The sequence below is a fragment of the Amphiprion ocellaris genome, chromosome 10, assembly GCF_022539595.1.
Source record: "Amphiprion ocellaris isolate individual 3 ecotype Okinawa chromosome 10, ASM2253959v1, whole genome shotgun sequence".
Taxonomy (NCBI): domain Eukaryota; kingdom Metazoa; phylum Chordata; class Actinopteri; family Pomacentridae; genus Amphiprion; species Amphiprion ocellaris.
Genome location: NC_072775.1, coordinates 14,353,570 through 14,368,188, shown reverse-complemented (window position 1 = coordinate 14,368,188; position 14,619 = coordinate 14,353,570). Strand labels below are relative to the sequence as shown.

The window sequence follows — 14,619 nt, the reverse complement described above, 5'->3', positions numbered from 1 at the left end:
ATTGCAATTTCTAAAGGAGAAAATGTCACCGTTGTTTGGTTGGCGTGGGCCCGTCCAGGAGGTGGCAGTAGCAGACATGAAGAAGGTTGTCAAAAACAAAAAACACGAAGAAGTCAAATGCGCATGCGCATTACGTATCTACATTTGCGTGTTCCTGACGTTGTGGAGTTGGTGAGTGTTTTGGACAAACTCGTTTTTTAATCTATTCTTTTTCGCTTGTAACTAACTAGAAATGTATCACATGCACTGAGCTTGCTTCATTTCATTTGTAGTTTGGTCATTTGGATGTATTAAAAGCTGTGTGTTATTAGCTGGAAACGCGTTTAGCTTAGCATTAGCATAGTCACAATGCATTCCGGAGCTAACGTTACTGTATGCTAACTCTACAGCTAACTGGACGTTGTAGGAATCATTCATTAGAATCTACGGGCGGGATATAGTTCCCTTCTGTGCCGTGGTGAATTATTTCAAGCAATTCAGAAGTATTTGCTTAAATATATGTGCTTTTTAGTCTACCTTCTTAGTATTTACAGAGAATCTTTGTAAGAGAAGTTAGCATACAGACTCTTGGGTCAAGATGGGTTGTGTTGTTTTAAAAAAAACAAAACAAAACAGGAATTACATTACATGTATGTGTGTACAGACTAGGGCTGGGCGATACAGCTGAAAAATATATTGCAGTAAAATGTTTCATTCCAAGCGATATTGAAAATTATGTATCGTTTTAATTAGCCTTTTTTTTTTTTTTAAATAAAGCTAGTCAAAAACTGGTTTCAGCTGAATTTCACCACCGTATTTTGAATTCAGCACTTAAGCCTATACATCTAGATATATGTACCAACTTTAATGTTAACATAACAGTGAGAAACCTACCAAAATACTAATTGTACCCAGAAAAAAGTAAATATGCATGGACAAAGGGATCATCTCATCTTGATAGGCATTAAAAACGTTAAAGTAAAACTTTGACATGCATAGAGGGCAACAAGGGAGGATGCGCTGTTTAGGTGGAGGTGGTTGGAGACAGGTTCATGGATGACTACAGAGCCCATCTTGAAAGGGCATCCATATGTCCCTGCTGGCCACTGCCTCCACCAGGTGAGGTCTGCAAGGGTGGACGGGCATGACTAGAGGCCCAGACGGCTTTGGATGAGCACGCTTTAGGAGTTCTGCCCAGATGCCGGGCAAGAGTGTTGGAGGGCAAGGGGCCTTCACTTTCAAAGGATATGATTGGCTGTTTATGAGCCAGGGATGATGATGTTTAAGATTTGTTTATGCACCTGAATTTTTTGTTTTCTTTATGTGCTGTCATGGTGGTTTGCATTGAATGGATTTAAACGAAACATTCTTTTGGACAATTGTCTTTTTGCAATTGCAAACAAAATGTATGCTGCTTGGATAGTGTTGTCATTTTATGTCCCATGCCAAATTGATGGTATACAAGAAATACACATAAGAAATGAATTTAGTTTGTTGTTTAAGTGATAAAATAATCAATTCAGCAAATACTGAGTGAAGTTAGCAGCATAGATTACACACAAGTTGTCCTCTAACTCCATACATGATTGTGCGACAATCTACAGTACACAGTGTCATAATAATAGTAATTGCTATTCATTTTTTCCATCTTTGGCAACTGTTTGTATTTTATTTCCCCTCAGATAATCAGGAAGGATCTGTTTGGAGTTACTGTCCAGTTTTGACTGGATACTCAGGTGTAGGTGTGTCTGCGTGATCGCGTCCATCACCTTGCAAAGATGGATTTCCAGCATCGAGCTGGAGGGAAGACAGGGAGCGGTGGAGTGGCATCTGCCTCTGAAAGTAACCGAGACAGGCGAGAACGGTTACGTCAGCTGGCCCTGGAGACCATTGACATCAACAAAGACCCCTATTTTATGAAGAATCACTTAGGATCATACGAGTGCAAACTTTGTCTGACACTTCACAACAATGAGGTGAGGAGGCACATGAGGAAAATGTTCTGGATTGGGTCGTCTGAACTTGGTGCTATTTTTTTGTTGTTAGGGTATCTTGTTTAAAAAGACAAATGACTCACTGCTCTCTTCTGCATTTCAGGGCAGCTACCTGGCTCACACACAAGGAAAGAAACATCAGACCAACTTGTAAGTACACAACTTTTTGACACTTCATGTCAAACACAAAAGTGCAAACGCTGTTGCTTTTTCTGTTTCATTTTGGTTCTCTTTTACTGGTGTTTTTTAACATAACTACGCACTGTTTGTTGTTATGTAAATGTGCCTTTACATAACATCTTTGGGTGAAACTTGTATTTTTGAATTAAACGTAGTACATGAAAGACTCGTGTGCAGTGACTGTATTGAACCATACGTTTGTAATGCAAAGCAAACAGTATTCAGTTGCTACATAATCTTTGTTCAGATTAAGCTAACTTTGGCTATGCTTGTCCCAGCAACAGCAGGGAGTTTTCTATTTGAATATGTAGCTATTAACAGGCCCTGGTGTCCCTTGTGTTTATTATTAGTTAAAATCTTAATATTAATTTGTGCGTTTCAGAGCACGGAGAGCAGCTAAAGAAGCAAAAGAAGCTCCTGCTCAACCAGCACCAGCAAAAGTTAAAGTTGAAGTCAAGAAGTTTGTCAAAATTGGTCGACCAGGATACAAAGGTAGGCTACTTTTGTCTTTATGTATCTGTGCAATCATCATTTAGTTTATGGTGATAGTAGTTTGACTGCAGATGTATTTTATTTTAATGTATAATCCATGTCTTTCTTTTTTTTATAGTGACCAAACAGAGAGATCCAGAGACTGGACAGCAGTCTTTACTTTTCCAGGTTAGTGTGTTCCATGAGAATTCCTGTGTGAAATCCGTTGCACTCAAACAAAAATAAATATGTTCCGAAAACCAAATAGCTGTGTAGTTTCTCCAGCTTCTCCATCACCACTCATCCAAGCCTGGTTATAGACTAACAAAGTCCAGTACTCACCGTTTCACTGTGGACATCTATTCTTTATAAGATGCTGCATAGCTTGTAATTCACAGCCAAGCAGGTGTTGGTGATAAATCTGGCTTCGTATTCTACACTTAAATCCCACTTATTTTTAATCACCTGTTTCTTAAATGGTGAAGATAGCTGTATACTAAAATAGGACCATGATAAAAGTACCACCTCATACTCTAAAGACTGACTTAATGGTGATTCTTTCATCCTACTATCAAAAAGGAACTGGCTGTAAACTACCCATTTTTGTATCCCTGTCCTTTAGATTGACTATCCAGAGGTTGCTGAAGGAATTGGACCCAGACACCGTTTCATGTCTGCTTATGAACAGCGTATTGAGCCCCCTGATCGTCGTTGGCAGTACCTGCTGTTGGCTGCTGAACCATACGAGACTATAGCCTTCAAGGTGAGTGGACCTGTAGGTTTGCTGTGCCCTTAAAGTATTATGGTTTTGTGTTGCTGAAATGTCATATCGAAATGTTTACTCTTTTAGGTCCCCAGTAGAGAAATTGATAAAGCAGAAAACCGCTTCTGGACCCACTGGAACAGAGAAACTAAACAGGTACTGATACTGTAGAGTATTAGTAATCACAAAGCTACCCTGAGTTTTTTTTTACAAGAGGAAACATGTGTCCTAAGCTGTATTTTATGTTTTTTTTCCTTCCAGTTCTTCCTACAGTTCCACTTCAAAATGGAAAAAGCTGTTTCCCAGTCCAGTGGTCCACCACCTCCTGCCAGTGTGAAGCGCCCCCCTCCTCTGATGAGTGGTGTTGGACCTCGCCCACCAAATGACAGTCTCCCTCCTCCCCCACCTGGAGGGATGCCTGTCCCTCCCCTCCCACCTGGTGCACCAGGTGCCCCCCAGATGCCTCCTCAGATGCCCATGCCTCCCATGCCAATGAGGCCGCCCCCTCCAGAGGGCCTTGCAATGTCTAATAATTGATCCCCTACTAGGATTTTAGGATTACGCTCTGTCATTGTGTGCAATCACACTGCCCTGCGTGTCAGCCACAGTGTCAAGGTCCCTTTGGATATTGCAGGTATATTCAGTTGAATTATTTCTACAAATGTTTAAAGTCCACATTTAATAGATTTTTACACATCTGTTTGATTTATGTAAATGTGCAGGGCAGTGTGTTATTGCATGAGCATAAATATGACCACACTCTTTTGTATTACAATCTAGGTTCTGGATATGGAGCTGTGGTTGGTAGCTCATCCTTTAAGATGTTTTTGTAATTAAATACTGTCGAGAAACAGGAAACATTTGTGTCCTTGAGTCTGCACTCCTCCATAGACATCACACAGAACGATTTATTGAACCAGCCATCTGAGCTCAAGGTTGCTGATCAGGATAAAAGCTTTACTTCAGAGATGTGCCTTTAACTAGGCTCTCTGAAGCAGCTTTTAAACAATGAAACACGCTAAATTGGACAAAATATTGATAATGCTCAGTCTTGATCTTAGGTTTGCAGTGTTATGTCACTGTTGACATTTAACCAGGCTTGACTGGACACAGTTTATTTGATGTTGTCTCTATTTAAGCACCAAAAATGATCACATGAACATTTTAAATAAAGAAGTCAACACATTAAATTTAATTAAACTAATTATCCTCACACGTAATTCAAAGTTCCATCACACATGAATCACATCTGATCAGGAGAGCAACACAATGCTGCTGATTATGTTCTGCCATGTAGCTGTAAGCACATGCTGAGACTCATGATTTTTTTTTAGTTTGATGGACAAAATTATGATTTTGAATAGATGTTACCAAAATACTTCAACTGAAGAATGTTTAGAAAATGAATTCTATAAAATCAGCCTCAGTAGAAAGAGTCCACTCATCCTTTTTGAGTCTTTTTCTGATCTTTCTTTCCCTCTGACTTCCTAGTTTTCTTAGGAACTGTGTCCTCTACTTCATCCTCATCCTCATCTTCATCTGCTTCTTCAGGGTCTTCCTTTTTAGCTCTCTCTTTGACTTCTTCATCCCTGGCCTTCTTGGCTCTCCTGTCCTTTAGTTTCCCGTCTCTTCGCTTCATGAGTTTTTTGTCTGGCAATGGCTTGTTTCTGAGACGGCTTGATGATTGTGCTCCTCTCTTTGATTTTGCTTTTTTGACCCCTCCGTCATTCTCATCCTCTTCATCTTCATCGTCTTCATCATCGAGGTCTGGCAGCCACCAAAACAGGACTTCCCACAAAGATGTCTCAGGCTACAGAGGGGACAATAGTGATCAAAAGTGTGGGGGAAAAAAAATCAGCTGTTTGTCATATAATTGGTTGAGTGTAAAATAAACCTCTGATGGTTGCCCTCTGTGTCGCAGTGCCCCTGACCATCTCATTGTCAGTCCAACTTCTTCCTCCTCTTCCTCTACTGTTCCTGGACCCCCACGTAAGGTTTCTGTTTGGAGAAGGGAGCACTCAGTCACAGCAGGCGGCCGTGAATTTTTTCAAATCTAAACTTTGTTGACTAATTTACTTGCCATTCAGTCTCTGGAGGCCTGAGGTGAGCACCAGGATGGTGATGGCCACAAACAGACAGCGGTTTAGAGTCACATTCTCCCACGGTTTCTCGATGTCAGTCAAGTTCTGGATTGACAAGGTTTTGTGCAAAGAGGCTAAAGGAAAGATTAAACAAAAACAGTGACGAGGACATATGTGTGTTGTACTCAGATCTGATAATGGTTGAGGAGGAATGACTCACCTGCTCTAGGGATGCTGGGGTCTCTGGGTAAAATCTTGAGTTCTGCTCTTGGTTGCTGTGGAACTGTGGCTGCTTCCTGTTGGAGAACAACATGCAGCTTATGAGAAAAAGAAAATAAGGATGGTAGTAGTGCACTTGTTATTTGTTATTCAACTAACCTCTCTGATTTTTCTGGTAGGATACATGTCTGGAAGAGACAGATGGAGAGTTAGTGACGGGTGTTCTCATTAAACAGAAAAAACAAAACCACAACAACCATGCCCGCAATCTGGAATGCATTCATCCACATTTTATGTATATTCATAAATCCATGGTGGCTGAATGTATGTTTTATTTTATTGACCCTCTTTTACACGCAAAAAAAACAAGTCTGCCAGATTTTACGATAAGGATATAAAAACGACTACAGCTATGCAAATGACTCTTGATACAGCGGTGCTTTGAGCTAAATGTTAAAACTGAGCAGGTAGGCAGGAATTTTTACTATATCATTCTGGACTACAGTGGTGGCAAATAAGAACACATTTACCACTTGGCCATTTTTAGACTTTTAAAAGCTCACAAGAAGGATTTTGTGTGTTTAGAGGGAGTCATCTTACTACACTCCACTGCATAGTGAAGTGATCCATTCAGCATTGCTCACCATCATCATCACTGTCGCCTATGACCAGGAGTCAGATTTCTGCAGCTCCCAGGTATTTATAGAGTTGTACAATATACATGGCATCTATGCGGCGGCATTACAGATTCAGTGTGCGTGTGTTTGTATGTGCGCCACCACCTGGTCTGCGGATCTGTCGAACAGGCTTCTGTGGAGGAGGTTCTGCTCTCTGTGGCCATAACTCCTCCTCAAATGTCTCATAGCTTTCCTCCATTCCTTCCCTGACAGAAAAGAAGAAATGAGGTGGAAGGAGCTCAAAATTAAGATTCTAAATGACTGAGGAGGTTTCGAGATGTACATGTTAAACAAAACTGCAGTTAAACGACAGATCAACTAATGGAATGTTTTTTCTTTCCTGCTGTTAACGAGATTTAACAAGACGACACAGCAGCTCTGAATGTCATTACAGCTGAACTTATTGGTATTCTTCACTTGGAAGAAAGTTGTTTTTTTCCCCAGTGTCTCATCAGCATTCAATTTTCACTGCGCAAAATGATACAAGTAAAAGGTCAACTTCTCCACTTTATGAATGAAATTGAAGCAGTTTCTTGACCTTCACATTTACAGATGAATGCTGCGAGGCCCTTATGTCTTACATGACATTTCTAAACGAGCACTGAGCGAATGTCCTTGCAGCCCTATAAATAGATGAAGCACCACCACCGGAAAGACAGATGGATACATGCTGCATAAATACACAAAAACAAAAAGTACAGCATTACTATTGTTTATTTGACTAAAAGGCTGATCTGTGTTAAAGCCTAACCTTTGACCCTGACTGAAAGAAGGACCTACCTGAATCAACATTTGGGCTCCTCTGGGCAGCGTCAGGGAACCTTTGTCACAGAGCCGTTGTTCCTCTGCACAGATGTCAGCAGAGTCACACGCTGAACTTTGTGACAGTCAAGCACAGGTGCTGGAGAATGAAAAAACAAAAAGCCATTGAGTGTCAGTTAGAGGCGTTGACTGAGGCAGGATTGACGTTACTGTGAGTGATACAGCTGTCAGATCCCAGAGTTATGAAGGGGGAAAGTTTCGCTAAACTAGGAGCCATGCTGGTAGGAATCTCTTTTGGTAATCAAGGATTTACGTATTCTATACACACCCCTATAAACAGTGATTTTGTTTTTGCATTTTTAAAAGAAATATCTAAGAAGTGCCACAAATGAAAGACGTTTTATTTTAATAGTCATTGCGTGCTTTCTAGGGGGGAAAAAACAATGCAAATCCCAAAGGCCACAATTTCATTTCAGATCAATGTCTTGCAATGTGTTGACCCAGTTTTTAAATTGTCAAGTTAATGGATTTGCAAATTCATGTCGTCCTCTTTGTGTAAGAGTCACGCTGTTGATGGTATCTCGTGTGGTAATGCTCCATCTCATGCTTTAAATCCATCACATAGTGAAAGCTGCACTAAAAATCATATCACAAACCCAGTGGCAATTACAATATCTATCTGAAAAATCACAATTAGATATATTCCCTAAATCATTCAGCCCTAATGCTCTCCCAGTGATGGGTAAAAGTAATTTGGACGTGATGTGGATGGTTCACCAGCAGAGAGCGCCGCTGTACTTGTTAGATATAGTTTGAGGCTCCATAGATGGAGTCGGTGGTCTGACTAACTGTCAGGCAGATCAACAGAGAGGTTGACACATTTCTTTTCATGAGCTGACCAACAGCTGCTATATCAAGCACTTAACATAAACACAGCCGTATAGTCTTATTAGATTGTATGTCTGTTGATGCTTCTGTGCATCGTTCCTGGTCTTTCCTTCTTGCTCATTGAATTAGACAAGTGAGGACTGTCAGACTGTGTGCATTGTGAAGCCCTGGAGCAAGCTCACCTCTTCACATGATGCAGAGGCCGCTAACAGGAAGCTACATGAACAGATGTAAAAATGATTGGGTTATATCAGGGTGAAGTGGTTGCAGGCCACCTTTTATGTGGGAGGGGAGAGGAAGTGTTGATAAACAGACTTGTGGCGATGTTGATGACTCATACCTTTGCTGGTGCTCTGCCCAGTTCCAGCTGAATCACACACATTGCTGTACCCATCAGTAATCAGAATGGGACATTAGCTCTGTGACCTCTGATGTGAGTAGACTGACCACAAGGAAGCGGGGATGGACCCAGGCTCGTGTCATGTGGCATAATGTACAAAAAGTGACACAACCAACTTGTGTCTGCAGGGACGCTTTTGCCTGATTTTTCATCCTGCACGAGGTCAAAGTTTCAAGCTGTTCAGTGTTTTGGTTTTATGAGCAAATACCAGAAGCAACAACTGTCATCTGTGTGTATGTTAACAGCTTTCAAAAACACTAAACCAAGATGGTGAACGCAGTAAACATCACACATGCCCAAGATCAATGTTGGTCTACAGCCTCATTCTTAGTCTTATTACTCAACATTTGCTCTTCATGGATGAAGACATTTACATAAACTATTCATCCAGCCATTACCTATACCTACACTGTAACAATATAAATACTGGTTTTCCAAAATGTGATTGAAACGATAAAATCTTTTGGTGCCAAAAAACTATTTACAGCAAGCTACTGTAAAAACTGACAATGTAAACTGAACAGACCATGTTTGTACAACAGTTCACAAAGCACTGTTTAGACTAGCAGCTTGTTTAAGGCAGCTAACAAGATAATCCAAGAGTTTATTAATCCCCAATTGTGAAGGAAAAATAACTCTCTTTCCCCTTAGTGAGGTATTTCCTCACAGCTGTTAGCTGAAGACATCCCAGAATAGCATGCAGGCTGCATTTGTGAACTACAGTCACCTTAAATCAGCTTATAGAACCTATAGATCACCTCAGATTATCCTGCAGAATATCACATTTGACCCCTGTTCCTATTTGCTTCTCCCAAACTGAGCTGGGAGCTCATTCAGGCCCTCTCTGTCCCTAATATGATCCTGAGAAAGGAAGATGCTGCAAAAGAAGATACAAGAGAGATAAATGTTGTAATAAAAACATGACTTGGTTAAGATTAGATATTGTTTAATCTGACGTTACGGAGTAGACAAGTTGTCTCCATATTGGGCCGTAATCTAAATATGACATTCTTCCTAACTCAGTATATACCCAAGGTTGAAGAGAATCTTCAGAATTGATGCTGCCAGTGCTCACATCACTGTTGCTCGTTGTATCACTTCTCCTGATATCAGTAAACCTTGTTCTCAACATAAGCCATCTGAGTCTCCAGAGTGTCTCTGAGTTTGCCTCCTCGTTCGTCTCTCGCAGAATTCCCTAACACCAATAAAATTCTTGTGCCAATAACTAGAACCTGGAGAAACTGTGACTGCTGAATGCTGCTGCATCTTGCAGTCACCCCAACAAGTTCATCTTTAAATCCATGTTTCTATTGTTCTTAAAAAATACTATTTTTGGTTAGGCCCTTATTGTGTTTATCAGTGATATGAAGTGTTGAGGTAATTATGCAAATATGTGAAGATGTGCTCTAGGAACACACAGTCTAGTAAACAGGACACAGACTGAACACTACAGTGACATTGTGTGTTCTTTTGAAGTTATTCTTGCTTATAATGAGTTCGACTGCAGGCTTAATTGGCCAAATGCACACTCTCACCCTGCTGATTTGTCAGTGCTTGTTAGTCCCAAGGATACAGCTTCACTACCAGTCAGAGTGCATCATCTGTGAGAACAGTGCTGTCAATTGCCACTGACTGCAAAGTGCTTTAGATTTGGATGAATTAATTTGTGCAAATGTCAAAGTGAACCTGCAGATTAAATTTCAACTAATCTAAGCTCTTTCTTGTTTCTCACTCTTAGCACATTCAAGGTAAAAGAAAAAAAATGAAACTTGAACAAGTTTGGGCCAAAGTCTTAAAGAATGTTTCAAGGGCAACAGTAGTCTCCTGTGGACACGTTGTGCCCAATAAAATGAGCAAACATTGCTCAGGGATATCTACGTTCCAGATCCAGGCAACAGAGAGATCCGAGCTGGGTGAAGCTTTCTGTCCCCTTTTGTCCTTACATAATGAGGACTGTGCTCAGAGGACAGTCTGACTGTCCAGCACCCAGTGGGAGCTGCTCCATGCCCTCCCCCACTGAATAGTATGGTGGAGCGTGAAGCAGCATTAACGGTCTGGAACCCACAGGCTTATAGGCACTTGCATTAATATTGGAGGTAATTGTTTTAACTTATTGATTTTCAAGATCCCCTCTGGTGTAAATCAGTTTTTGACCTTGTTAACATTTCCATATGGTGTTTGTTACGGGCTGGAAAATGAGCAGTCAGCAGTGTGGCTGAGCATTTCCACCTTGAAACTGCAGTCTACTGATGGCTTTCTCAAAAACACTGGTTCAAATATCTGGACAAGTGACCAGCGATGCTTTCTATATCATTCTTCTTCTTCAGAATTGGTGACCTGTTCCAACATGTATGACTGAACTACTCCAGTATAACAACTCACCACTGAGTAGCGTAGGATAGTTTTTCAGTGTTTGAGCACATTTGTAGGTGAGCTGTTGTGCTCAAACTGCAGCGAGTGGGGAGGAGAGGTTGGAGAAAGAGGGAAAGATCTGTAAATTCTAAAAGAAGGAGAAGAATACATCTAAGCCATTTTAATAGTAGGATTATTTTAGTGGAAGAAAGTCTAAATATGTAACGAGTACACAGAGATGAGTTTTAAGGAGTTTAATCAATACTTCAAGAAGGATTTTAATTATTTAGTTTTGGTCTGCAGTGATTAGTATTAAGAGCGAGCATCTCTCACATCAGCTCCTCTAATTATTATTAGAAGAGCGGATGTGTCTTTAAAAAGCAAACACTTACAGTTGATGTTTCCAGAGCTATAAACTTGAGGCTTGGACTCGTTTCAAAAACAGAATATATGAACTGCATTTGAGTGATCTGAGACTTAATATACATAATTGTGTCTTTCCTCTGTTTAAAGATCATACTTAACTTAAGACTTAAACACACTCAGAACTCAAGTAAAGTCCTGAAATAATGTCACCTTGCATACTGCAAGTCTCCTTCCACTGAAAATGTTAGATCTTTAAGATCTACTATGCACAAAGATGTCTGGCGCTTGGCAAAGGTTTTGGGATCTTGTGATGATTTCCCTCTGGGCTCTCATTAAATCTGAGTTTATAGTGGGTTTGTATGTGCAAAACATTGTAAATGAACTATACTGAATGAAGTAGGACATGCATTGTGTGCAGCAGTTGAAGAGAATTTTGAATAAACTTTCATAAAATGTTCCTGGAGGATCTTTAATTATTGGACCTGCTGCTTGAAAAACAGCTTGGCTTCCAGCATTGATACTGATCTTAAGATACAACTCAGCTTGTCTTTTTATATGCAGATTGTGTTATGTGCCAGCTGAGTATCTGTTAAGTCCTAATTATCTCTTTAGTCATTCATGCTGGCTTTAAATTTAAACCTTGAGTTAAAGTACACTCTTGACTTAGTAACAGCAGTTCAATAAAACATTTCCTGCTCATCTCCTCAACTTAAAATATTCTAGAAAAAGCAAGTAAGTAAATGTTAATTTGACATTTTTTTGTCAACGTATTGACAGATTTTCTCGAAAAATTTTCAGAAAAAACTGTTGACAGAACTTCTCTTTAAAAAAAAAGTGAGATAATATTTATTTTTGACAGACAAAGCCTTGACTTGAACTTGTGGTGCTGTAAAAGTTCTCGATGTTTATCAGGATGGAGACAGTGCATATTCTTGGATGTTGCAGATGGTACGGGGAACAAACTAAGACTGGGTTTGGTTAATGAACAGATATGAGTAAAGCTGAATCTGAGGCTGCCTACCAGAAGTCGAAAATGATTCATCATTTCTTGGTCTTTCTGTGTTTTCCAGCAGTCCTGTAATTTATTGTGCTGCTTCATTCAACACTGTTTCTCTACAGAGCAGCATCAACACTTCCAATTGAAATTATTCCACATGCAGAGAGTCAGTGTTGGAATATTACCAGTATGTATGCATGCATACTGTTTAAAAAAGTGTTTAATATACAGGATCAGTTTGCTCTGTGTGTGAGTATCATGAGGCTAAACATGTTCTGGTTGCATGCACTGACAAGGCTTATGTGCTTTACATGTTGCTGATGCTGCAAGATGATGACTCCCCTCAGAGACCCTACAATGTATGTGTAGAAAGTGAATCTATAATATCTTTTTCATCTCTGATTAAACAGTATTTTTTATTCTGGCATTTTTATTACTGCATTACATTTGTCTGTATATGCAATTTTATATATGACTGTTAAATCCTTTAATAAAACAGGACTGAACCGGCAGCCTCATTTACCAGGAAGCCTCACAGGACAACCTGCCTGCCTCCCAGCACAGATATCAGCTTATGTGTTAAACATCCTCCTTCTCAGATGTGCTGACAGTGTAAAACTTGCATTTGAAGAGGAATGACACTGGATCCACAAGGATTCAGTCATATGTCTCAGTGCTACTCGCCTTTCACTGTGAATCTCAAAACCAAAGCTTTCATGTTCTCACGAAGCCACTGTGGGACTCATGTGTTTCTCCTCCACTCTGTATCTCTTCAGGCACCTCGTCCAGCCTTTGATCTCTCAGAGACCACAACATGTAACTGCCCGGATCATGAGTGTGAGTCCTGCTGGGTTCAGGAAAAGAGGCGTGCTCTTCTGTAACCTGGACTGTGCCCTCAGGCAGATAAATGTTCACATGTCCAAACAATTTGATAACCTGTCCATCATCTTCTCCTCATCACAAAGGTGTAACATCCAGAGAGATGCGTCTGAGGAAGGAGCTGGAATAACACAGAGGGATGCTGGAACATTCCAGTGGATGGTTCTGGTACGGGGAAGATAGGGTTTAAAGAAGAAGACAAGCCTGCAGGTTTTCATCATGTGTAGGCTGTGTGTTCCCTCACATTGATCTTTTCCACCCAAAATATCTTAAAGATTTGTTTCATCATTATGGGATGAGCACACAGGAGATCCAGGCAAGATGAGAGAACTGGTGTTGGAATTCTTAAAAGGCAATGGAAATCTAATTGGTAGTGTTTGATCATGAATATTAAGGGCAACTTTCTCATCTCCTCGCTACAGAACCAATTGTCTGATTATTTTCATGTAACTTTGAGGTGTTATAATACTGCCACCTTTTGTTTTAGCCTGTTTTTAATCTTCTCCTTCATAGCATTTCTGCACAATTTCCAGCTTTTAAGACCAATTTAGCACTTATTCTTTAGTCTTGAGGGAGGCATGAATGAGTGATGGGCCCTTTTTTCAGTCAAACACCTGAAAGTTGCTTGGCTTTAATATGTGCAGCCCCCCTCCTTCTTTGTGTTTCTCATTGTGTCTGCAGGCCATTTTATTGATGGAGTAATTTTCCCTGAGATTGTACTGCAGTCTCGCGGGTGCTATGTGTATTAATTACCATCTATTCATGTGAGGCTGTTGAGCCTTTCAGGATGCTCCAGAGCAGTAGTTCCAGGCCAGCGCTTCATGGCTTCTGTCACAGCCCTAATGCGCCAGCAGAGAGGTGTGTGTTGTGTGCGTGTTTGTGTGCCTGTGGGAGACCAGTAATGTGAAAGCACATGCAGCGAGGAAGCGTGTGATTTATTACTATGGCTCAGCGAAGACCACGATTTTGACATCTGGAAGAGATGCAACAAAACACGAATCTCAACCTGCAAGACTTTGAATCTGGGATGACAGAATAAGTGAATTATGTCGCATTTTATGTCCTCAACCCTCCCTCCCATGTATGTTTGCTGTACGCATGCAGACCTGTGATCAATAAGTCATTCCACTGTCTTAAACTCATCAGGAAGTTGTGAAATTGCTAATCAATCCCATATAAAGCTTTCGGTTGCACACAGTGAGAAAATGATTGGAGTGTTTTTGCTGTTAAAACAACTAAACACATCACATAAACTAATTGGTGGGTATCAGTTTGACTATTTGACATGGAAAGGGCAACAAATTTCACTCTCATTCATACAAAAAGTTTTAAAAATTGGAATATTTTATATAACAAACCAGCTAACGGTTTATCATGAACTCACTTTCCCAAAAATGTCATCTCAGATCCTTCATTGCTCACTCAGTCTTATATACAGCTGTTATGAGGAATGAGTGCAGACTGACAACATTCTAAAGCCTCCTCTTACTCATCCATCAGCCTCCTTCTCAGCCTAATCAAGGAGCCAACACATGCACTTAGTTTCTTTTTCTCCCATCTTTGCCATTAGTAGCAGTGTTCGGTCTGAGCTATTAGGAGCATAATCTTCTA

The 14,619-nt window shown here is 40.4% G+C and overlaps 2 protein-coding genes across 2 annotated transcripts; one reads left to right on the top strand and one right to left on the bottom strand.

Moving 5' to 3' along the window:
• Positions 1–18: 18 nt before the first annotated feature.
• On the top strand, positions 19–5,300 carry sf3a2 (splicing factor 3a, subunit 2). The gene is made up of 8 exons (XM_023275976.3): positions 19–171; positions 1,662–1,955; positions 2,077–2,123; positions 2,536–2,645; positions 2,764–2,813; positions 3,247–3,387; positions 3,475–3,543; positions 3,649–5,300. The coding sequence occupies exons 2-8, from the start codon at positions 1,758–1,760 to the stop codon at positions 3,922–3,924; spliced, it is 891 nt and encodes a 296-aa protein (XP_023131744.1). The 5' UTR covers positions 19–171; positions 1,662–1,757; the 3' UTR covers positions 3,925–5,300.
• On the bottom strand, positions 4,557–7,297 carry LOC111572337 (uncharacterized). The gene is made up of 7 exons (XM_023275979.3): positions 7,145–7,297; positions 6,470–6,570; positions 5,847–5,875; positions 5,689–5,764; positions 5,468–5,602; positions 5,282–5,385; positions 4,557–5,197 (listed from the first exon to the last, which is right to left on the bottom strand). Exons 2-7 carry the CDS (start codon positions 6,561–6,563, stop codon positions 4,829–4,831), a joined length of 807 nt encoding a protein of 268 aa, XP_023131747.1. The 5' UTR covers positions 6,564–6,570; positions 7,145–7,297; the 3' UTR covers positions 4,557–4,828.
• Between the last annotated feature and the right edge of the window lie 7,322 nt (positions 7,298–14,619).